General features: G+C 37.4%; 1 protein-coding gene across 3 annotated transcripts in view; it reads right to left on the minus strand.

Annotated features, from left to right (window-relative positions):
- Positions 1-3,137: 3,137 nt before the first annotated feature.
- The window catches only part of CEP85L (centrosomal protein 85L), a 138,289-nt gene continuing 116,722 nt past the window's right edge, over positions 3,138-24,704 (minus strand). For 2 of the 3 annotated variants that reach the window (XM_081945085.1, XM_081945084.1), the window contains exons 7-13: positions 21,518-21,670; positions 19,950-20,104; positions 18,039-18,156; positions 17,113-17,163; positions 10,373-10,480; positions 9,653-9,866; positions 3,138-8,691 (exon numbers count right to left, since the gene is read on the minus strand). In XM_081945085.1, the coding sequence (XP_081801211.1) occupies positions 8,531-8,691; positions 9,653-9,866; positions 10,373-10,480; positions 17,113-17,163; positions 18,039-18,156; positions 19,950-20,104; positions 21,518-21,670 (960 nt within the window). In that variant the 3' untranslated portion in view covers positions 3,138-8,530. The remainder of the gene's footprint in view (positions 8,692-9,652; positions 9,867-10,372; positions 10,481-17,112; positions 17,164-18,038; positions 18,157-19,949; positions 20,105-21,517; positions 21,671-24,704) is intronic. The other variant, XR_014174720.1, reaches the window with a different exon arrangement.

Below are 24,704 nucleotides of genomic sequence, written 5' to 3' on the forward strand. Positions count from 1 at the left end.
AAGCATCTAGCTTAGCATGTGATCCTCCAGAAATATAAAAGTGGGATTTGAACCAGTCCACATACAACAAATTATAATAGATACCATCTGTTTAATCAAAGTGGAGAATAGTTATATTAGTAATGTAGACATTTATAATTTTGTAGTTAGGTTTATATCATAGGCTGACAGATAAATAAGATGGGGTAGATCTACAGATAAGATCTACAGATAGATCTAAATGAGCAGAGAAATAAGTAATATAACAACATCTTTGCTTAATTGGCGTCCAGGATGTGGACAGAACTGATGTCGAAACGTAAAGCTAAGACTGGAATAAATGTTACAAAAAAAATTCATGTGCTCAGGCATGAAAATGTGCCGCTCAAACACTATACTTTTCTGCACACACTGAAAAAAAATTAGAGGGAACATTGCTTCCATTACTACATTTTTTGCTTGTATCAAGACGACTTTTAAAAAAAACTGTAATCTATTGTAGCTTTACTTATAAATGCAATTTTTATTAGAACCAGGCCAATAGTGGATGAGACTGAAATTCTCATCTGCAGCAGCTTTTATCATTCTTAATCAGTGATTGCTTGCTATCTTTGAAAGGCTAGAAAGCAGATTGCGAACATGTATTTAATGTCCTGTCTAGTTTCATTGTTGGAAGTTGAGGATTTCCCATTACTAAACTTACTGACAGTAAGTTTAGCATAGTACAAAAAAAAATCTTTTACCCTATCAAAACACACAATATGACACTCAACAGAAATTTAAAATTGACACTCAAAAGCATATTTTTAAAGTTATGACTTTAATTTGTTCTATTCTCACATATTACTTTTCCATTCTGAAAAAAATACCTGAAAGCAAGAATTTTCAGAATTGTATGAAAGGTGATGGTATATCTTTCCCCATGGTGCTATATATTTGGAAACTATTGTTTCAAAATTCAGTTGATTTTTACTTTTTCAATGGCTTTTCTTAAATGGACAGTGTTATTGTTTCAGGGGATATGTTTCCTTCTCTGGTTGTGCAATTTATTTTATTCTTGATAAAATTCTTGATTTTATCATTAATCATTCAGAACTGTAAATTTCTTTGAACAATAAAGAAGCAACTAAGATTTTTAAAATCTGCAGAGGCTACAGTTAACACTCTATTAAACTGTTTAAATCAGGACTGTCAAATCTTGCAGCCTGTGGGCCAGATGCGTCACGTGCTGGCCACGCCCACTCCCAGTTTAACGAGTGGAAAAGTCTTGATACGTCACGTGACGCTGCTGTGACGATGTAAGTTTGACATTTAAATTTGGCTAATGAGACAGAGGGATTGCATACAAAAAATACCTTACATTTGGAAGTGTCAAAAGTTGAAGCATTGTAGAGCTCTGAGTAATAGATTTAATTTAATTTTCACGTTTTTTTTTTATTCTTTTATTGCGGTGGTTCTTGTTCTATTTGCCAATAATACCTTTGATTGGTTTATTTTTCATACAGACTAGAAATTCAGCTCCATGTGACGCACTCTAACAATCTAGTAGCTAAAGTTACCAAATTAAATCGGTATTGAATAGAAATGAATACTTTGCATTTATTCTTCAGAAGCATCTTTTTCGGCCTCGAGAAACAGTGAAACTGAGCTATGTATAAAGCTGTTGTTGTAGGGGTTTTTACACTGTTTTTTTAAATGTAATTCTGATTGCTGTGAACTGACAAGAGTGTATTTGAAATGAGCAGTGTAGCACTTATGACACATGAGCGTCAACAACATTGTGCCTGCTACTGCCTGTGCTGCTGCATTTTGGACCAGTTGAAGCTTTCTGGTGGTCTTCAAGGGCAGTCCCAGAGTTCACTGGATAGTCTAGTCACAAGGTGACTGTGGCACAATTAACCATCTGAAGGGCCTCCTGGTTGTGGAAGAGTGCAATCGGCGTGCTTGATGAACCTGCATCAAGGTTGTCATAGAGTCCAGGAGGGCTCACGGGGGCCAATTTAAAGGGGAAGTGCAATCCCATTCAAAACATTGAAAATGCCTCTAACCTTGGGGGGGGGGGAGTAAAAGTCATAGCCAATGAGGATTGAGCCAAAACCTGTTCCTCCTCATCCAGACCCAAACAGCCTCCAGCTCAACACCAACTGGAAGGAAGGGGGCAAATCATTACAACAGCCCCTACCTCTAAACCCTGCTGACAAGTCCATGAAGAGGAACTGGGACAACTTGCCATAGCCAACTCGCTGCGGCAAAATCGTTGCGGCAAACTTGCCACCACCAACTCACTGCAGCCAACTCACCATGGGCAACTTGGTACAGGACAACCTGCCACGGCCAACTCACTGCAGGTCAACTCATTGTGGGACAATTTAACAAGTCTATTATTTAAAATAAATAAATATTATTTTAATTTTTGCCATTCATATTTCATTCTGCCACTTCTTGTGCATCCTTTCTTTAACGATTCTATTCCACCATTTCTTCTTGTCCTGCAGTGAGTTAACCTGTGGCAAGTTGGCCTTGGTGAGTTGGCCATGGTGAATTGTTATAGACCCCCATGAAAATACTGTGGTGAACAGTATGAAAAGCTGCTGAGGGATCAAGGAATACTAGAATAGGATGCAACAACCCCATAGTGATTCCATCAAAGATTGTAGACAAGTATGACTCCAGTACTGCCTCCATTCTATGTTCCAAAGTTGAGCAAGTGCAAGGGAATTTATGTCTTTCTTAGCTAGTTATATCAAGTATTCTCTAATGAGGTAACTGCAACATGAATCTATTTTGATCCATGGTCCAATTCACAGAGGACCCAGTATTTCTTGCTGGATAACTTCTAGCAAGCAGCTCTAGTTAATGATAATAATGGCAAAAGGACATACTGCTTGGATCTCCACATATACTATGCTGATATATTACGACATCCTAGGTACTTGGGGAAAACTCAGTGAATATGAAGGCCAACACAGGGTAAAGAACTGACAACTGCAACTTCACATTACTGTGAACAGATAAAAATAATTACATTTGTATGCTACCTGACTGTATTTCATTTCCATTCATTGACAATATTCTTTTGTGCTATCAGGAGAGATCATACACAACATTTACCCCAATAATACCATATTATTTAAAATTAGGGACAAACAAATAGAATGTCCAGCTTTTGTAACAAAATTTATTTTTCTTCCGCAGATACAAATTCAAACATCAAACAAACAGATTGAGTGGAAAAATACTAGTATAATCAACAATGAACATTTTTTATCATTTAATAAATAGAACTTTGGCATTCAAAATTCTAGCTGTAAATGCTACTTTTAAAAAAGTTACAAAAAGAGGGTAGGCAAGAATGACAGGCCTAGAGATGAGCCAGCCGGTGGCTCTTTAAAAATAAAATTAAAAATTAAAAACAGCAACAACACTGAATGCATTTCGATTTAAGTCATGACAACTTCTATGTACACATGAGGTATTCTGAGCGACTCAAAAACTGAACCCAACATTGAAGAACTACCAGCGTTAGAAAACTGATCCAGTTTAAGTCTGCTGTGCTTTGAAGGAGAGCCCTCTTTTCCCTTGCCTTGCCACTGCCTTAACAACCTAATATATATACAAAAGGACACTCTGACTGAATTTCCTGCATATTCTCCACCATATACAGAAAAGCTGGTAGAAAAAAGACCAGATTAAGTTTCAAAGATAAAAAAATATTTCTATTTACGAAAAGTTTCTCCCACTTTTACAAGCTAAAAAGTCTCAAAAATCAGAGGAAACAAAGTGCAAATTTTGATACTTTCATGGCTATTAAAATGTTACTTTTATGCCATGAACAAAAATAAGAGGCACAGAGTTACAAAGAGATGGAAATAATACGCCAATGACTATTGGTTTATTGACTAATGCATCTAATTTTTAAAAATATCCATTGTCTTTTTACAGAATAGTAACTTTGCCTTCAGTTTTGTTTGAAATCCAAATCTAGAATATGATGTCAAATCTCTTTTATGTTTAGAATTATTTTTATATATGCACAGATTTAGAGAAGCATTGTTGAATAATTAAATTTGGGGGTTAGATGAATTTAGCCCGTTTAGGTTTTAGGCAGAGTAAAACTGATGCACACCTCATCTTGCATTTATCTTTTCTTCTCATTCTGGAATCTAACAAGAAATAACTTTTCAAAATTTTTCCAAACGGGAGTGGGATGGGAATAAATAACTAAAAACTAATTTGTAGAGTAATAAAAAGGTTAAAAAATAATTTTGGTTCATTTATATTACTTTTTTAAAAAAATATCTATTTCCAGGGTGACTGATTATGGCAAACCTACTAAAAATGATCTACGTGCTCATAACTTACATTCCAAAAACTTAAATATTTAACACCTAACTCTACCCTTATATAATGATGAAGTATTACTGATTTGGGCATTACTGTCAGAGCTAAATCAATTTTCCAAATAGGATCACTGACCCTGCTTTACAAAAAATCAAGTCAAATTAAGTTTATACTACAGTACTAAATTTGAATACTGTACATACAAATGGCATATAAATAACTGCATTAGACAGGTATGAAAGTAACTTTCTAAATTCCTTTTTAGGATACATTCTTAAATTATAGTTACTATAGAATGTCATCTACACATCTGTAAAAATGCAACCTTGACATATGAAATATGTAATTTTTGCCTTCATCTATGTTGACAAACCTATCTACATTTTATTTATTAGTAATACTTTTTCAGCTCTTTGAATGATCTCCTGTATCTGTGGGGAAAGGTTGTCATGACTAAATCAACTTAGTAATACCATTGTGAACCATTTTTTTCTAAAAAAGCTATTGTTAGTTAACCATTTTTATAACAAGTGTTGAATGAGGCCACACACATATTCAATGAAAAAAACTCATGCATCTCTTATGCAGAACTCAAGCTACTAAATAGCCATTTTAAACAGGTAAGTTCTTTAAGATTCCAAAACTGCTAAGTTATTATTAATAAAATAATACTGTGCATTTATGGCTCATTTAATTTTGTCCTTCTGTCTTTGGTTACCATCTTTGACTGTTTTCATTTCACTAAGACACATTATACTAATTACCAGGACATATGGAGCCTTTATTGGAGAAACAAATCTCTTTCTATATACTATATAAACTACACACAAGCAGTTGCAGATGCCTTCTCCCTGTTATTTAGCATTTGAGGGTAAATCTAAGACCCTTCTTGTTTAAAGTAGGAACAAATACCTAATGCTTTCCACTCAGCAGTCTCTATCAAATGCTTGAATAGGTTTGTGATTCACAGCATACTTTTTTTACTGGGCAGTTTGGTTGGGCAAAATGTCAGAAATCACAACCTCATTTTAGTTGTTCCAATGAATGGGTAAGAAGAAAAGAGGTCATACTAATAGCCCTAATTCCCAACACTTTGTGTTTGCTGGTAATGTAAAGAAGGCCACCCTAGATGTACAGCCTGAGGCCTTCTCTAAAACACTGAAGATCCTTATCAACGCACATCCATTAAGAGTCTCCTCTATTCGACCAATGAATTGCAGTCACTGAGGGTTGTTGACAACAGGAATGCAGCTGAAATGCATGTTACATCTTTGTTATTTTCACTGGATATGAGTGAACACCATGGGTGAACACTAAAGCAAGTCCCCCAAAGTGCTGTAAAGCAGTGACCTTATTTTTAATAAATTAGTGAAGTTTTATCTATGTATTTACAATAATACATATATGCACATTAAACTGAAATAATTATATTATTGTTAAACAAATTACCCATTTATTTTCACCAAAGTCTTAGTTACAAGTATTTTTTAAACTTGGCAACTTTAAGATAGGTGGACAGCATGCTGGCTGGACAATTCTAGGAATTGAAGACCAGGTTGAAGTTGCCAGGTTTGAAAAACACTGCTCTACAGCATATTAGGAGGCATTTCTTGTGACACAATTCTTATTTCAGGAACAAAAATATCAACTTTTTAAAAATACAAATTGTAAAATAATTTGTCAAACTTTTTTTTTCAAAGTTCATAAACATGCATAGAGTATGAATATGTTTGAAACTGTTAAACTACATTAGTTAAACAAATGTCTGGCAAGGATCAACAGTATCGGTATCTGGGATAATCTCTCAAAAATTAGTTCTTCCTTGAGTGTTATATGATTGTCTATTCAAAGTAAAAGTGGTGGTATGACCTCATGATGTTATAAAATAGGCAATTAGGACAGGGGTGAGTTCTGGTGGCCGCTACTGCCGGTTCGTTCAGGGGCGTGCCGCACACATGCACTTGACACACGCTGCACGTGCATTACCACTAAAATTGCTCTGCGCCGCCGTCGGGAGGACCGGTTCAGGAGTGTGACATGCCTGGGTCACTGCTGGTGCCAGCAACCCAGGCTCCAAGTTACTACTGGTTCAGCCGAACTGGCCTGAACTGGTAGGAACCCACCTCTCAAATAGGATGGCTGTTAAAGGAAAGAAACTAAACAACCCAGCCAACTAGTTAATTAAAATCCGTTATTTGCAGCCCATGCAAAAATGAAATTTCTTGACAATTTTTGTCAAGAATCTACTTCCACAAACTGCTCTTATCTTTTTTTGTGGAAGATTCTTTCTTAATAATAATATAATGCTGCAGTTCCAAATTGTTTGCAAGATACAGAGTCAAGTACAATATAAAATGAGAACATTTAGTATCACAAAATGACATTTGTGCTTCTTAATAGCACAGTGTAGTAAGAAAGTCAGGCTTGCACTTATTGTTCATTGGTGAGAAAGTGAACCAGGTTCTGATCATTCACCCCTTCATCTGCATAGATATGAATTTAATGTTACAATTATAAGTACTGCTCAATTTTATTTCTAGTAGTACTCTTGGGATTGTGATCTTAATATTTTAAATTCAGGCATTAATCAGCAGGATTAAGGATCTTTATACTTTACTTGCTGCTTCTATGTAATATTTACAGACGTGACTTTAAAACGACTGAGCGTCAGTTAAGTTCAATATTAACATAAATTTCCACACATAGTATAGTCATCAGAGTAGGAATAAGCTCATATTAAAATAAATATAACTTTCAAAAGACCATTTTTTAAAAACTGCATCCTATACAAATAAAACGTAAATTTGAATCACACAAGATGTGAAAATATCAATCTAAAATTATGGTTTAAAAATTGTTTAAGGAAAAATATTAATGTAAGAAATTGAGAATAGTAATCCGTTTCTTGCTCTTTAAGCATCAACTTTTGGCAAGACTGAAGTTATGAGCTTCCTGGCATCTAAGAGCATCATGCATTGTATTTAGTTAGCTTCTTTTTTTTTTCAAAGGTGGTGTTTTTTGTAGATTGTAGAATAGATTGTCATAATAAAATGGCATCAGGCTTGTCTTAACAAACGGCATATAAATTTTAACACAGCAAAATATATAAACCTGGATTACAAAGTGGCATACCTTTCATTCAGGCATTTTAACACTGCATCTATGAAGGCTGGCACTGCTGATTTCATCCAACATCCTCTTCTGGCAATAAGAGGAACTTAAGCATATTTGCCTGAACAGTCAAGAACTCTGTTCTCACATAAGGTTTTTATGCCAGTTGTGATATAATTTTGGAGCAACTCTATTAATTATTCATCAAGATCTGCTGTTTCAGGTCGCCAGAAGAAATCAGGCTTCTTTAAGGCTTTCTATTTTTCTGTGTGCTGGAATTCAAACATTCACATTCAGCGGACTCTACTTTGCCCAAATTTCAAACAAAGAGTAAATACATATTGTTATGAAGATATTACACTTAAATGTTTTTGATTTTTTTAAAAAATCTTTTATCAAAGCCATTTTTGCCCAGCCTAATTAATGCAAAAGAGCTTAATAGTTGGTGACTAAATTCTAAGTCTGAATCCCTTCCTTCTCTGAAATGTGAATGTTTTTTCATCTTTTTGTCCCTTTGCATTACACAAGAACTGCAGAATAAAACAATAATCAAACTGGGAATGCAGCCTTTAAAGAGCATATAATTTTTATCTATATTTTCTTTTTTGTCTGGCCCAAACCACCGGTACTCCCTGGATTAAAAAAAAAAATCTTTGTTGTGACTCTTCACCCACCGTTCTAATACCTGACCTTCAAATAACCAAGCATGTCCAACAGCTTTTGTCATGAAGATTCCCGGGTCTGATCTTCTACCCTAAAGCTTGCTGAACCACTGTTATAGCGCCCTCTTCTGTTTTTACTCCAGAAAACACTGTCTTTTCTTTTACCAGCGTAACAAAAGAAATAAAAACCATTTTCAAAAGAACAACATTATTCACAGCTTTGACCTACATTCAGTAGTTTTAAAGAAATTAGATTTTTTTTTCTTGCAGCACAAAATCCCTTCGAAAGAAGAGTGTATTATCTGCATGAACTATGCATGAAACCTTTTCACCTGGCACAGCATTTGCTTTCCAGTATTGTTTGTAACAGAAACATGAGGAACTAAAACCAGAGCAGCATTTAATAACTTAGTTGTAAGTGTGAGGCCAAGATGTCATCACTGTGTAATGCAATTTTCTCCCATGTCCTGAGCATAGCAGTCTGAAATTATAGTCCTCAGTTCATCAATATCTTTCCGTAACTGACAAACCTCTGAGAGCTTCTTAGAGAGACTTTCTGTGCTGTGGTGCTTCTCATCTTCAGAGGAGCAGTTCATTGCTGTCAAGGAAGAACCAGGGCTAGAAGTTAAACAAGTCACCAGTTCAAAACATACAATTATACATGACCTAATTCTGTTTCTACAGAAATTCTGCTTCACTTTCTTGACAAAATGTATATTGTTATGATCATTTTAAAATTAGAGATATTATAGAGGAGAAAGTCAGCTTCTTGGCTTTATATTTTCTGCCTCCTAAAAATTGAATGTGGATAGAAGGAGGAGATTTTAGGGAAGCAATTTTGATCAAACAGTATTCTCTGGTGGAGGATTATTTGTTTTCATTTTCTGCCAGAATTAGAAGTTAACTTGAGAAAAATTGACAATAATACCCCATTCAGGCAGTCACCAGAACAGATGAGATATAAGCCAGTAAAAAGAAATGAGGCCTTAATAAAGTTCATTTTGGGGGAAACTGGAGTGCTCCAATTACTCAATTGAAATTACTAGAACTTCTTGCTCCTTAGGCTTTTTTAAAGGGAATTAAAATGAGAGCCTGATACTCTGAGGTAAAAAAATCTAGTAGTGGCACCACAGGCTGTCTGTTTCAAAGAACCAATTTTCAGCATGACTTCATACTGAAATGTGTTTTTAAACAAAAACAAAAAAACTCAGATACAAATGGAACTTATTACATGGCTGCTTGGAGACCACAAAGATCATACAAACTATGCTGTGGAAAAGCTGCAGGGAGCCCAATATTATAAGAAGATTAAGTTTAATTCTCAAACATAACTGAATATTTTTGAATTACAATTGTGGAAAATAAGCCTTTCATATATACTGTATATCTGTTTTTTCCCAATTCTAGGTGACTTGTATTTATTAGTATTTTACCTAAGTGAGAAATGTACATCAATCTAGAGCCTCCTATTCTTCTCTTATTAACATTCCTAGATTTTCCTTTCCCAGGTCTACTCAGTGCCAAAAGGAACAGTAGGCATCTCTATCCGCATTACTTACATTGGATTCCAAGCAGCAAGGACAGGTTAGGTTCTTTGCCCTGAGCTCTGTGAGTAAGAATACTGCAAAGTGCTTTCAAGTCAAACAGACAGTGAGACATCTCTATGAACAACTGATTTGCCACAGGTAGTTTTTCGGCTACCGGTTGTCTGGACTGTTCCATCTGATGAATCTGTTCTCTTAAACTTGCATTTTCTTCCATAAATCTTTGGTTCTTTATTAAAACAAGATGAAAATAAAAGTACAAAAATATTTCATTCACTTAGCTTATTTCAGAAAAAAATCTAATTGAATATGGGCATTATGAAAATGAATATGCTTATATTTTATTTTGAAGAAAATTCAGAATTCAGGGGCATGAATCAGATGCTTGGCATCTTGTAAGAAAACTGTGGTGAAATGGAAGGCCAGAGTGGTGGACATTAAATGTTGACATATTTTGACAGAACATATAGCCACATTGTTCAATATTAGGCATAATATTTTGTTTGTTTCAAATAGCAAATCAATCTGTCACCACTAGCTATTGGTTCATCAGCGACCTTCTCAATTACAGTAAGATGTTTATCAGTGTATCTGGTTCTTGTCCAGAACTTACATTTTCAAAAAAGCTCTCATAATTAATTGCAAGATGGGAAATTATTTCACAGTTCACTCACAATACATGAAAAAGAAGGCAGATAGGTAAATTTGATTCAGAGGATAATCTGAGAAACTTACTTCAAGAAGTACCTCCTTTAACTGCTGTACACTCTTATCCTTGTCTTCAAGTTCATTTTTTTGTTTCTGAATTGTCAGATTTCCTTCCAAAATCTTTTCTTGCATAGACTAGGGATAAAATGGAAAAGTTATCTTTACTTATGTTGTATGAATAAATCAATAGTTCAATTTTTTCAATTTTATTTTGGTGTTTTCCTTGTTGATTAGTGATTAATAGTGAAAATACTCAAGAGTTCCAGTGTACCGGCATAAATGAAAAAGCCACTTATGATTCTCTCTTCCCTTGAATGATTTTACTGCAGGAATGGGGACTATTGAGGTTTAGCCTTTGCTCAACAATGAACTTTAACATCAACAAGGAGGAGGAGAATATCCCTTCTTAGGTTTTCCTTCTTGAAGGAAAAACAAACAGAACTCAGCAACTGTGCCATGATTCATTTCAGAGTTTCTCTGTCAACTAGCATGACACTTCTTTTGTGTCTACTGATGCTTTCTTTTGGCCACCAAAATCTAACCCTTTATTTGATTACATTATAGCTATAAAAACATTCTGAGAAAAAGAACACAGAAAATAATCAAAGATTCAAAGAGGATCACTCTTTGAATTTGCTATTGTCAAGTAATTATGAGTTAGTCTAATGCAGTGCTTCTCAATTATTTTCTGTCATGCCCCCCCCCTAGGAAGAAGAAAACATTTCGCGCCCCCCCCCCGCCGACTGTAAATAGTATCATTTGTCTATAAAATTGTTATAAGTACACCTCTGCATAACATAGCACACCGGTCTTTCCTCGTCTCCCACCGTAGTCACATGCTTTCTTTCCTCTTTCCCTCTTACTTGTCTATCCTTCCTTCCACCCTCCCTTCCTCCTTCCCTTCCTTCCTCCCTTCCAGTTCCCTCCTTCCTCTTTCCCCCTGCCTGCCTGCCTTCTTTCCCTCCTGCTTATCTATGCTTTCTTCCTTCCTTGCACCTCCCTCCCTTCTGCCTGCCTGCCTTCTTTCCTCTTTCCCTATCCTCCTATCCTTCCTTTCTCCCTCCCTCCTTCCCTGCCTCCCTTCCAGTTCCCTCCTTCCTCTTTCCTCCTGCCTGCCTGCCTTCTTTCCCTCCTGCTTATCTATGCTTCCTTCCTTCCTTGCACCTCCCTCCCTTCTGCCTGCCTGCCTTCTTTCCTCTTTCCCTATCCTATCCTTCCTTTCTCCCTCCCTCCTTCCCTGCCTCCCTTCCAGTTCCCTCCTTCCTCTTTCCTCCTGCCTGCCTGCCTTCTTTCCCTCCTGCTTATCTATGCTTCCTTCCTTCCTTGCACCTCCCTCCCTTCTGCCTGCCTGCCTTCTTTCCTCTTTCCCTATCCTCCTATCCTTCCTTTCTCCCTCCCTCCTTCCCTGCCTCCCTTCCAGTTCCCTCCTTCCTCTTTCCTCCTGCCTGCCTGCCTTCTTTCCCTCCTGCTTATCTATGCTTTCTTCCTTCCTTGCACCTCCCTCCCTTCTGCCTGGCTGCTTGCCTTCTTTCCTCTTTCCCTATCCTCCTATCCTTCCTTTCTCCCTCCCTCCTTCCCTGCCTCCCTTCCAGTTCCATTCTTCCCTCCTTCCTTCTGCCTCCTTCCTGCCTGCTTGCCTTCTTTCCTCTTTCCCTCCGGCGTGTCTGCTTTTCTTTCCTTCCTTCCACCTCCCTTCTGCCCTTCTTCCCTCCCTCCCTGCCAGCAGCTCCTCCAGCATCCCAGCTGGAAGCAGCAGCACAACAGTCGCCGTTACCAGGGGCGAAGGGGTGGCGGTGGCAAGATCGGGCGACCGCCGCCCCTTTGTCCCTTCCCCAACAGCGGCTGTTGCGCTTCCGCTTCCAGATGGAATGCTGGCAGTGGAGCTGCTGGCGGGGAGGAGAGCTACGCGGTGGCGAAGACGGGCGGTCCCATGCTTCCCTCCCTCCCACCCCCGCCTGAGCAGGCTTCTTGCACAGCTCCAGCCCGCGGCTCCAATGAAAATCCAGTCCGAAGTGCTGCCAGTTCCAGGCGGGATATATTATGCCTCGCCCACGCCTTCGCCGCCGTTGCACCCAGATGGAAAGGGAGCCTTCGCGCCCCCCTTTACAGAGCCTCGCGTCCCCCCAGGGGGGCGCGCCCCACTATTTGAGAACCGCTGGTCTAATGAAATGGTTCACTGATGGGGAAGACTTAAGGTACTGGGCAAATCAGAAATTGGCACCTCAGTGATTTTGATATAATTTTTGGCTAACCTTCAATGTAAAAAAGGTAAAAATAAAAGTATCCAATAATCTTCAATGTACTTCAATGCCTGACTGAGCTGCAGGCTATATGTTTTCCTGAAGTCCTTCTGCAGAGCAACATTTTCTGCAAGGCAGAAGAACAGGCTCCCCCTGTTCCCAGTGCGCACATACACAGAACTGCCAGAAGGTAAGAACAGTTAAGACAGAAGGGACAACTCGGGAATAAGGCTTGGAGGTGATTGGCCCCTCCCATAGGACATAAAGGAGGAGCAAAGGCATGTGAGCCTTTGCAAGAAGCAACTTGGTTCATGCTGGTCAGTTTACCTTCTGAAGTTCCGTTATGACTCTTTGTTCCGCATGGCCTTGCCAAGCTAATTGCCAATTAAGTCTTTGGCAGTGTTTCAAGGAAGATAAAGGTGGGTGCTTATCAACTTTTGTTCTTTTTAAAGAACAAACTAACATATTTTTGTACAAGGCAAGCTAAAGAGATGAAAAGACTTTGGCAGCCTACTGTAGGACTCTTTACAACTATTTGGGACTCATTATGGGCTGTGAATGAACATAATTCACAGCCTTTGAAATAAAAAGAGGGTTTTTGGGACTAAGTGTATGCCTTTTACTGTATAAGGAAGCCTAGGTCTGAAAAATGGATCAGAGCCATGTAAAAAACAACTATAGATATACAAAGTTGCTCACCACAAATAATAAATTCTGGACTGAGTAACTGATTTTATTTATTTACATATAAAAGTTTGCCCAACTCAGTAGTGGGAACTGTACACATTAAAAACAGAGATAATGTTTCAAAATGTGCTAACGTTTAAGATTCTGTTACCCCTTTACAGCAATAAAATAGCATAGCTGGAAACTTTTGGAAACTGGTACCTTTTAGTAACCTAGCCTACCTGAATCTTGTAAGCTTTTCCAGCCTTTTATTTATCACACCTTATCCTAAAGAATCTCAAGAAAAGGTTATGTTTCCCCCTCACCATGTCCATCTTTAGGAGCTGTTGAATAGCTCTAAATTCTTTTATAGAAACTGACATGGTTGAAATAGAAACAGACACTGCATCTCAGATGGCGAGACCTATCCCAGAGCTTCAGGATAAAAAAATCAGGTTTTCAGACATTGTTTGAAGACTTAAGGTCTGGTAGGATGTTATTCCAGGCACCATAACAGAGAAGGTATACTTCCTATGTCCTATCAAATGACATTGTTTAATATATGAGATTCAGTGTGTGCCAACTGGATAGAATAGATTGGACAGTCATTACAAGAGCCAAAATGTCTCCTATATCAGTGATGACAAACCTTTTCAGCACCAAGTGCCCAAACGGAATGCACATACATGCATGTGCATGCGTACCAAAAACCCAAAGACTAGCTGGCTGACACATGCATGCCTGTTTTTTGGTTGGTTTTGGCCACTTTTTGGGCCATTTTCAGGCCATTTGTGGCCTAAAAAAACCTCCTGAAAATGGCCCAGAAAACAGCATGAAAACCAGCCTGTTCTTTGCACATTTTTCTGGCTGCTTTCCGGCGCTCCAGCACTCATGAAGACCAGCTGGCGATGGTGCACATGCCCACAGAGAGGGCTCTGTGTGCCACCTCTGACATGTGTACCATAGGTTTTCCATCACCACCCTATATCATGCAGGGCTTTGTAAGTGATAACCAGCACCCTCAAGTTGCATGTGAAAACTCACTAAAAGTCATTTCGGCTCAAATAACAGAGTTGTTACATAGACATACTCATAACTGCTCCTGTTGCTATATTCTGACCCAGCTTTAGCTTCTGGTTGGGTTTCAAAGGTAGTCTCATATGAAGTGCACTGAATAGTCAACACATAGGTGACCTTGAGAAGGGACTTCCAGTCCTGGAAAGAGTGCAATTGGTGAAACAGGTGGAGCTGTATAATGTTCAGAGATGCCATCTGTTTTTTCAGCAGGAGTACTGGATAAAGGAGGATTCCCGAATTGTGCACCAGTTTTGTTAAGGGAACTAGTCCATTCAGAGCCAAATATGGAGAATCACCAGCAGTGGAAAAATCAGTACCCATATCTAGTAAGTCTTGTCACTTTAAGCCTGATCCTATGCATCCGGACCTGAAACCCTTCCAATCATTGGAACAAGACTTTAATGGCATCACTTGGTTGACCAGAGGTCAAAATATACACTGCGTGTCGTCAACATACTGATGATACCTGATGCCATGTTGACGGATGACCTCAGCTAGCAATTCCATGTAGATGTTAAAACTGCAGAGGCGAGAACATAGAGGAGCTTTGGACTGGACCTCTATCCAACTGTCAGCAGTTGGAACTGGCCATGGAGAAACAAGATTTATCCGTTTTATTTATCAACTGTAGATACACAGAATTGTAGATAAGAAGGTCCAGCTGTACTGTGAATGAAAGAAAGCTAAATTCCTTTGCACCTGGCATGTTGCCTTAATATAAATTTGCAACAGCCTTGTTGAACAGAGCTGACCCTTTTCCCTGTGCATTATTATCATCTCTGAAAAATATGATTACTGGATTTGGGGGAAAGATCTTCATCTGTTCAGACTGTATGCCTGAAAAAGGATAAAATTAGTTGCAAAATATAATGGCTAGATATTTAAAACAGAATTCTACTGTACTGCAACTAAAATTGCTGGTCAACAAACTCTGTTCCAAACATTCTATTTTTTAACAATAACCAGTATGAATTTTGTATAAATAATCATTAAGTAGATTTTTTTTTAATGTTTTGTCTTCCCTTAGTAAAGACTTGATAAAGCCTCACACTACTGAATACTTTGGGACAGAAGCCCAACCACCATGTCCATAGCTATTTCATATCAAAGATCTTTTCTAGCTTTGAAAGCATCACATTTTTGGCATCCATCCTTGTTCCTCTCCCCTTTACTATGTATGAATTGCTTATCATTCCCTCACAGCTGAACAACAAATAGCCTGGATTGCACAGAGACTGTCAAGTACAGCCAACATTTTTTCCCATCCCTGCATAGTGCCCTGCAACAAGGCAGAGTTTGAACTGGTGGGAATCTCAACAGTCTAGCTTTCAAAACTCAAAAAGAGAAAGAAAAATGAAAGATATCTGCCTCCTATAAAATGTTACTTCCTTCCTTTTTTCTTTTTTCATAGTTCTTTTCACAAGGTCCATCCTTTCTGCCATCTTGCTATATCTGGAGTTAGATATAAAATCTAGTTCCTAATGTATTTATTCATTTATCAAAGTTATATGGCCACCCATCTCACAAGGAGTGATTCTGGGAGGACTACAGAAAAAAAAAGGAAAGCTATAAAATAATTAGCATGCCAAACACCGTCACATTCAAAACAGAAACACACATCTATGAGTTGATCAGCAAGACAACCACATCAAGATCTCAATGTTATTATCATTTCTACTGGTATTCCAGGATCACACTTTACATTTGTTTCAAACCTCCACTTGCTTTATTTGCTCTAAATCACCCTTTCCCAACTCGGCAGTTTCTAGATGCCAAACCCCTGTAAACATCAACCCCAGAATGATTTTTAAAAAATCATGCTGGTTGTGAATTCTGTTGAGTACACACATCTCAGTAATAACCAATCTGAAAAATATTCTAAACTCATAAACATTTATCCTCTGGAGAAGAATAGACACTGGATTCATATGTTTCTGCTAGGAGAGAATTTCAGCACTATGTTGTGGATTATAACTAGAGTTTCCAGTTAATGTTTCACATTCAAAAACGATCAATTTTCACAAACCCTTTCTGCCAGATAAAACCACTTTTATGATCAGTTATTTTTCCTGTTTGTGAAATACCCAAAGATGTCTGCTAAGTATTTTTTTTTAAAAAAAACTACTTGGTCTTATTTTCTTGTTTCTTTTTAAACAACAAACTAACATATTTTTGTACAAGGCAAGCTAAAGGGATGAAAAGGCAGAGAAAATTGTGGGGAAACTAATGTGGAGATACCAGCAAAGATATACTGTTAAGGTATCAGTAATAACTGTATTTTTTGCCGTTATGTGGGAGGTTTTTACTACTGAAAATGAACAGAGTAAAACTGGCAACTCTCTTCCTGCCCTCTTCCAGCAAAAACTCTATCCCCAATATCATAAGGCATTCTAGGCAAGTCAGCTTGTCATAAATCAGCAGCCAGGTGCATGCCAACATTAGGCAATAAATTCCAGCCTCACTTCACTGACACAACAGAAGTCCTGCTGATGGGGGAAATAACTGGTCTGTAAGGATAAGGTTTCCCTTTTCTATTCAAGCTGGCCAGGTTATAGCATATATTCCTTCGTATGATTTATTTTTAGACTTTCAGTTCTAGATAATTCAAAGCAGCTTATGAATAAATAGAAAGCTAAATGACTGAAGCTATATAAATAATTAAATATTAGTAACTAAAATAATGCTAGTTTATGAAGTGCATTCACAGCTTTCTTTTATGATGAAAATGATTTCTTCTGATACAGACGGTAAACATGAAACTGTGAAAATCACATTGTATTTTACCTGTATCTCTAAAGATATCTCGGCGATCCGATTTTGTTGATTGTCTATGACCTGTTGAGGAAAAGAAGGTAATAACATTCTTATTTATGTTTCTGGTTTCCTTTATCTTTTTTGAAGGACATACACTTCTAAAAGATATTGCAACATCAGGTTTGGAATTAACAACACAGCGAGATTGATGGGGAGCTTAGAAGTGCTAATATTCTGAAGGGCACTTACAGGAGGATGGGATGAAAGTGATACGAGCCTTTAAAAAGGGACCCAGGGGAGTTCCAGTAATATATGCAACTGGAAAATTTGTAGAAATGACAACCAGAAAAGAACAACTAAAGAATGTTGCTGAATAAAATCAGCATGGATTTCACGAGGCATCCAACCATCTGGAGCTTTTGAGAATACTAATAGTCATGTTGGTTACTTTGCCGCCATTCCTGACCTTTAAAAAATCTTCTACAAAATTCCTCTTCAACAGCTTTTCAGGAAACTTTCCCAGTGGACCTATCCATTATGAATTGCTAACCAGTTAAAGCCAGAAGGCAAAGAGTGGAATCCGTGGGCAATTTTATTTATGGACGGAATGCTGGATGAAGATGGGGACTGGCTTGATCCCAGTGAGATATTCTTAAATTCTTAGAAAACTATATCTATAAATATTTAGATAGTAATGTTGGAATAAAATATCTTCCATTCAATATTACATAAATAAATAATGCTAACAGCAGCAAGTCAGTAACTGGAGGCTTGCATTGGTTTGCCTCCATTCTCAATCTCTGTCTCTCTATCTGGGCATACAGAAATCCTGAGTCACAGCACTTGCTGGTACTTCTTTTCTTGTTAATGGTAACAGAGAGGAAAAACTAATATGAGAGCAATATGGGTCAAAACTGAATCGTCTTGCTATTTAGACAACCATTTAATGTACTGACCTTATTAGCCTTCTCATTTTTTTCTTTGAGGCTTTCATTTTCACTCTGAAGCTGTTTTGCGTCCAACATAGGAAGACGGACCCCATCTTCCAGGCATTTTTCTACTTTCTGTTGCAAGCTGTAGTTTACATTTTAGTAAGCAAAACAAGCAGACAAGTCAGGGAAAAGGTTTCGATTCAAAGACAAGAAAAATGAAATGGATAACACACAGTTTCCCGTATCGGTTAAATATTATGCCCCCCCCCACACCCAAAAAAAGCCTTGTCCATGTAATATCCCTATGACATACAAATGTTCCAGAACAGGTAAGCATCTAACTTTTACTTATTATCATGTTTCAAAGATAAAAATATTATCACAATGAAAATTGTGTTTTAAAATAGAAACAAGACACTGCTTCAAATACGGTATGTATAGACTTTCAGGAGAACACAAAGCCAGCACGGTGGATTATACTCTCACAAACACAAGAGGTACCAAATGTAAGATGGAAACAATGCACTCAGAGATTTGGCTAACCATCCTTAAATATCTAACCTTTCATCATCTGAACAAGCTGTTTGTTTGTTGTACCTATCTTTTAGGAACATACGGTCATGAACTCAAGTGGCCCATACTTTAAGATATTCAAAATGAAATACTAAGATAACTTTATCTATACTAAAGAATTATCATTTTTTTCTTTTAATTTCTGTAACAGTTTTTCAAAAAACTTTATAAAACAAGGGATTCCAATTGCCTTATTTTAAGATCCACTTCAACTGGCATTGAAATGATACCACCAAAACTGGCAATTCACAAAAACTCTGCCAGCCTTTAAAGATGTCACATATTGTTAGTTTTGTTGCCAGAAGTTAAAATTGCTAATCTTTTGGATCCTGTGAGTTTCTTTCAGGAAACGGCAGCATAAATATACAACTTCCAGACTGACTATCATCTGTAGAGATTATGTTCAGAAGGGAAATTAGAAGAAATTCTTGATGACTTCCGTGGCATTTTTCAGATTCTTCCTAATATTTTCTGCTAACTTTTAAGATGTTAGGCAGAGATGCCAAGAGCCAAACTGTCCCTCCAACATTGTCAGCACACTAGGTAAATGAAGTGAGTGGAGCTTCATAGAGGAGAACCATGTCCCATGAAGTTTTGACCAACAGGGGGGGGAAACCCTTCATTTTTTTTCTAGATTTATCACTCTTAGAGGTTTTTTTGTTCTCTATAGAGAAAATGGCCTCATTTCACTGCAGAGGAAGGAAACTTTTTTTTCTTGTACAAAGAGAAGCATGTTTCTTTTTTTGTACATAGATAAATTGAGTATTTATGCTGAAATAAAGAACTGCTTTGCTGTATTCAAAACAGGGAATAATCTTCCAGTCATCTGTATAGAGAAGAGCAGCCCTTATTCCCTAGAGAAGAGATCTAAGAACCTCCTTCCTGGGTTTGATCCTTTCATCAATGGGTGAAAGTTTACCATTTTCTATATGCGAGATCTTTTTATGATTACTAAGTCACTATGTGTGAACACTGAAGTTTTGCCAGCTATACCAAGCTTGAAAATTAGTATCAGCCACACCTCCTGTAATTGATGGAGGATGTGTTATAAAACATTAAAAGTACACCAGGTTGGAAAAGCAGCTTTAAACCATAAGCCAATCACGAATAATCATTTAACTAATGAATTAAATAATTCACTTGACGGAGATTTTCCACCCCCTCCTCCCTAAAATCACAAAGATTCATATGCACTGAATAACTTTTGCAAATGTGGCTTCCCTGCCTTCTGTGTGACATAGCAAAGCAATTCATACTAAAGTTTATTTCTACCAACCGCACTAGAATTGAGTCAGCATGCCACTAGATGGAAATACCTTATATGCAGCAACACCCAGAAGGTGATCAACTATATTCTCATACCTTTGCACTGCAACTATCAATTCTTTTTCTTTCTTCTTCTGGCACACAAGCTGCAATTCTTTTTCTTTACGTTGTGTCTCAGATTCCTCCAGTTCCTTTTCTAGCTTAACCATAGCAGCTTTCAGTTGCTTATATTTTTCTTCAAGACCCAGTAGCTGTAAAAGAAGTTTTTTTCTTTACTATGCAGAGCTATGCTTGTCACAAGAGTCAGTTTGGCATAGTGCTTAAGGGAACCAGACAAAAAACAGAGACTGTGAGTTCTAATCCTTCCTAAGACACGTTCTTGGTCATTTGGGGACTGTAACTCTTTCTCAGCCCTAGGAAGAGGCCAAGAGCCAACCACTTCCCCAAAAAGGTTGCCAAAAAAATCTGCAGGACAGGGAGGGAGGGAGGGAGTGAAGATTTTCCCATAGACTTGCAAGAATAGAATCTGTTCTCTTGGCATCATTCAAAAGAGAAATGCAAAGCAAAAGAAAACAGTTTGCAGAGGCTATCAAAGAAAAGGAGCACGGCCATAAATTGTCATTTTTACAAATAACAAAGTTCTCAAGGGATAATGCAGAAGCTTCATGTATGAAAGGCAAAATGTGTTAAAGAAAAATCAGAAAGTCTAGTTGCATCTTTGGGACAAGGAATAATATACACAACTTCCAGTATTTCAAAATCTTTTTGAAGTTTCTAAAATTCAGCATAATTCATTTTCATTTCTTCTTTTGTGAGGCATTTATAGATCCAAAAGATCCAACCAAATGTTTGTCTGGGCTTTGTACTATTATTAAATAGCAACAATAAAATGTTTCAGGTTTGCTGTTTTTTTTTAATATTATCACCCTTAAAGCATTGTATTCATATCCAATTTAAAAGTTTGTTCCATTATAAGGATAGGGGGAAACTTCACTTTTAACAATTTTTATAATGTAAATTTGTAATGTAAAAAAAATAATTCTTATTTTGTATTACATTGACAGATTATGTTGGGATTTTCTAGAAAATTAATTCTGTAATTATGATCACCTCACATCTATTAATTTTCTTAGGTCCAAGATGTTAAAAATAATGTATGTAATGCAACAGCTGGACTATTATAAAATTGAAAATTAGCATCATTTTTCATAATTATTTTTTCCTTAAACACAGATGCATGGACATGTGTGCACACATACCCATTCCTCCCCCCCAACACACACACATACTAACTGATGTACCTGTCAATTTAAAATCTGACAAGGAAATTTAAGGCAAGCAATTTTTATTTGTGCATTAAGATTTTCTCTTCTCTTTTTTCCTTCTGCAGAAACTCTCATATAACTTCTGGAAAGCAGAACCGGGAGGCTGCAGGGGAAACTAGGAACTGATACTCCAACATCAGTTGGGCTACTGCACTGGTACAGGAGCACTGTTGGATTTATGTCTGTGTATTCAATAATTCTGAACACAATTGATAGTTAAAGGGATTTCTGTTGGAAGTATGGAAACTGTATAGAGGACACTGTGGGTAGGTGGGAAGCACTAAAATGCAAAACCTCTGAAAGGGCTGCTTTTAAAGCAAAAAAACCCGCATCGATTACCTCTTTACTTTGCTTCTCGACATCATCCAGTGTTGGCAAATCAGCTAGGTATTTTTCAAGTGTTTCAATTCGCCTCTGTTTCTCTTTATTTTGTTCGAATTCTTTCTGGCATTTCTTTTTTAGGCTACTTATGTACCTGTCTCGGGTTTTGAGCTAGAAATAAAGTTAAGATTAGATGTTATCTAACGTGAAGTAAGAAACCAATAAAAAAGGAGAATAGGTTGATTTATTTTTCAAACTCAATCACCTTTTTCCCCAGCACTATCTATTTATATATTACTAAAAATGTAACCTTTATCTAGTCAAAACAGTGCATCATAGGACAATAATTGTTGAACCAAGGTACTTAAAATGGGTTAACTTACAGAATGTGTCCAAAATCTGGAGGCTAGGACTCTCATAGAATTGAAATTTGGCAAAGTTATATACCATAAAACATTTTAGGACATACAAATCATCATAAAACAGTTTATGACATAGTACTTAATGTCATAAAAGATTTCAAGTGTTGATATTTGACTGTGCTGTACAGTTTAATGTGGGCTATTTTCAAGGCAGATACATTTCTGAATCTAACCCAACATTTTCCCGTAAAGGCAGTATGTTATAAGTTCTGACATTGTTGAAGGCATTGAAGAATTTGGCAAGGAAATATCTCTGAAACGATAAATCCAATGGGTCAAGGATTGTTTAGTATTTTAATAAAAATATCAGTGAAAAGATAAACAAGACATAATATAATATTGATTTTTTTAAAAGACTGCATACTTTTGCTTAGTGTAATATTTTCATAATTAAATATTTCTACAAGATTCACCTACATGTCTATCCAAACTATGTCTTGTTTTATTAATACCAGCACTCTAGAAACCAATTAAATTATGCTTCCTGAAATTACCTGCCAAACCAGGGGGAAAAAACCCTTCAAAGTAGCATAATTTTTATTCCTGCTGGTACACTATGTCTAAAATGTAACAGAAATCTGCATAAAATAGCTTCAATGTTTTCTGTTTTTCTAAAAAAAACATTTCAAGTACAAAATATTTTTACAAAGACAAAAGATACTTATATTTAGTATCTATTACCATCCATAATATACCTTGTTTTATTATTTGTTAAGTTCACTAATCACATTAAAAATGAACAATTGCATACAATTTGTATTACTTTTGATGATTATAAAAATTAATAGAGATTACTAGTTTAAAAAAACATTAAAAGAGCAAGATAAACTAGAAACAAAATACCCAAATGTCATGCTAACAGGAGTGATCAACAAGCCAGTGGGAAAATATGATGGGTTTTATCAAGCGCCATCACCCTGCCAACAAAAGTGTGTATAGTCAATGCTATGGTTTTCCCAGTTGCAATGTATGGCTGTGAAAGTTGGACCATTAGGAAGACTGAGTGCCAAAAAATTGAGGCCTTTGAACTGTGGTGCTGGAGAAGACTCCTGCGAGTCCCTTGGACTGCAAGAAGATCAAATCTGTCAGTCCTAGAGATCATCAACCCTGACTGCTCTTTAGAAGGCCAGTTCCTGAAGATGAAACTCAAATACTTTGGCCACCTAATGAGAAGGAAGGACTCACTGGAGAAGAGCCTAATGCTGGGAAAGATTGAGGGCAAAAGAAGAAAGAGACGACAGAGAATAAGGTGGCTGGATGGAGTCACTGAAGCAGTTGGCATGAGCTTAAATGGACTCTGGGGGATGGTAGAGGACAGGAAGTGGGGTTGCGATGGGTCGGACACAACTTCGCAACTAACAAAAAAATCAAAGACCATTTTACAATTTTATTTATGTATTCAATTTGTGGAACTGCTCACATCATCAATGTGACTGTGTGGTTCACAACAGTATCAAAAGTGAAAGAAAACTTTTTTTTACTTTATATCCTTTTGTTGGTTTATTTTTATCTATTGCATATTGAAAAAAATCAAATATATTAAACAGTTTTGTGTTTTATTTTTTTATCGATGGCTTTGTATGTTTCTGTCTTTGCAATGATTTGTTTCAGTATATATATATATATATTTATGCAAAGCTATCAATAAAACATTAAAATACAAAACTGTTTAATGCTAAAGTTTATAGGCTGCACAATTTGATTCATAAGATTAGACAATACTATTTTTCACATTTTTATCCATTTTCATAATTAGCTGAAGCTTAGCAAATATCTTTTTCATTTTCAGACCATACAAAGCTGTACAGAATTTTGCTGAAATATGTGATTTTATTAGGACTGATATAATTTCTCTTTAAGTATTTATTTCTCTAGTGGCTATAATCTGAAACAAAACAAAAGGTGAGGTAATAAAGAACCCAAAAAACAGTGGTAAAACTGAATTAACTATGCACACTAGGGCAGGAGTCCCCAACCTCCCAGGCCACGGACTGGCACAAGAAATGTGGCGTGCCAGAAATAGTGGTGGGTTCCTGCCGGATCGCACCGGATCGCACGCTCCCTTTCGGCGCTGAACCCGGAAGTACGTTCTTGCCCTGCCCCTGGCGACGGGAGATTGCTCGCCTGCGCTCCACCAGCTCAGCTGGGACCGGAGACGTTTCCTCAGCGGAGCGGAGCGCCTGAAAGGGACGCAGGCTCAGCCTGCCAGGCTGCCACCGCTCCACTGAAGACATTGCTGAGCAGAGAAACGTCTGCGGTCCCAGCCGAGCTGGTGGAGCGCAGGCAAGCGTCGTCCCGTCGCCAGGGGCGGGGCAAGAACGTATTTCCAGGTTCAGCGCTGAAAGGGAGCGCGCGATCCGGTGCGATCCGGCAGGAACCCACCACTGCAGAAATAGGACTATGCATGAGCAAAGCCCCATCTGCGTATACATGGGATGCAGGCAACACGTAAAACCACACCCCCTCCAGTCAAAGGAGAAGCCTCTCTCCATGGAACCGGTCCCTGGTGGCCAAAAGGTTGGGGGCCGCTGCATTAGGATATAACATGAAGTATAAATTTTATCCCACAAGAGAATGAATTGGATGTAGTCATTTCAACTTAACTCTCACTTAAATCAATGAGACTTGTCACAAGCAATTTGTCCAGATGATTTCAATGAAACTAATATTCAATCATCTTTATCTGAAAATATAGGGCACTATAAAGCAATATAGAAGAAATGTTTTTCTCAATTATACAAAACAGGAAACTTTTCCTAGTGAATGATATAAAAATCAGTAAA

The sequence above is a fragment of the Natrix helvetica genome (assembly GCF_964273705.1).
Source record: "Natrix helvetica genome assembly, chromosome: 2".
NCBI classification, from domain to species: domain Eukaryota; kingdom Metazoa; phylum Chordata; class Lepidosauria; order Squamata; family Natricidae; genus Natrix; species Natrix helvetica.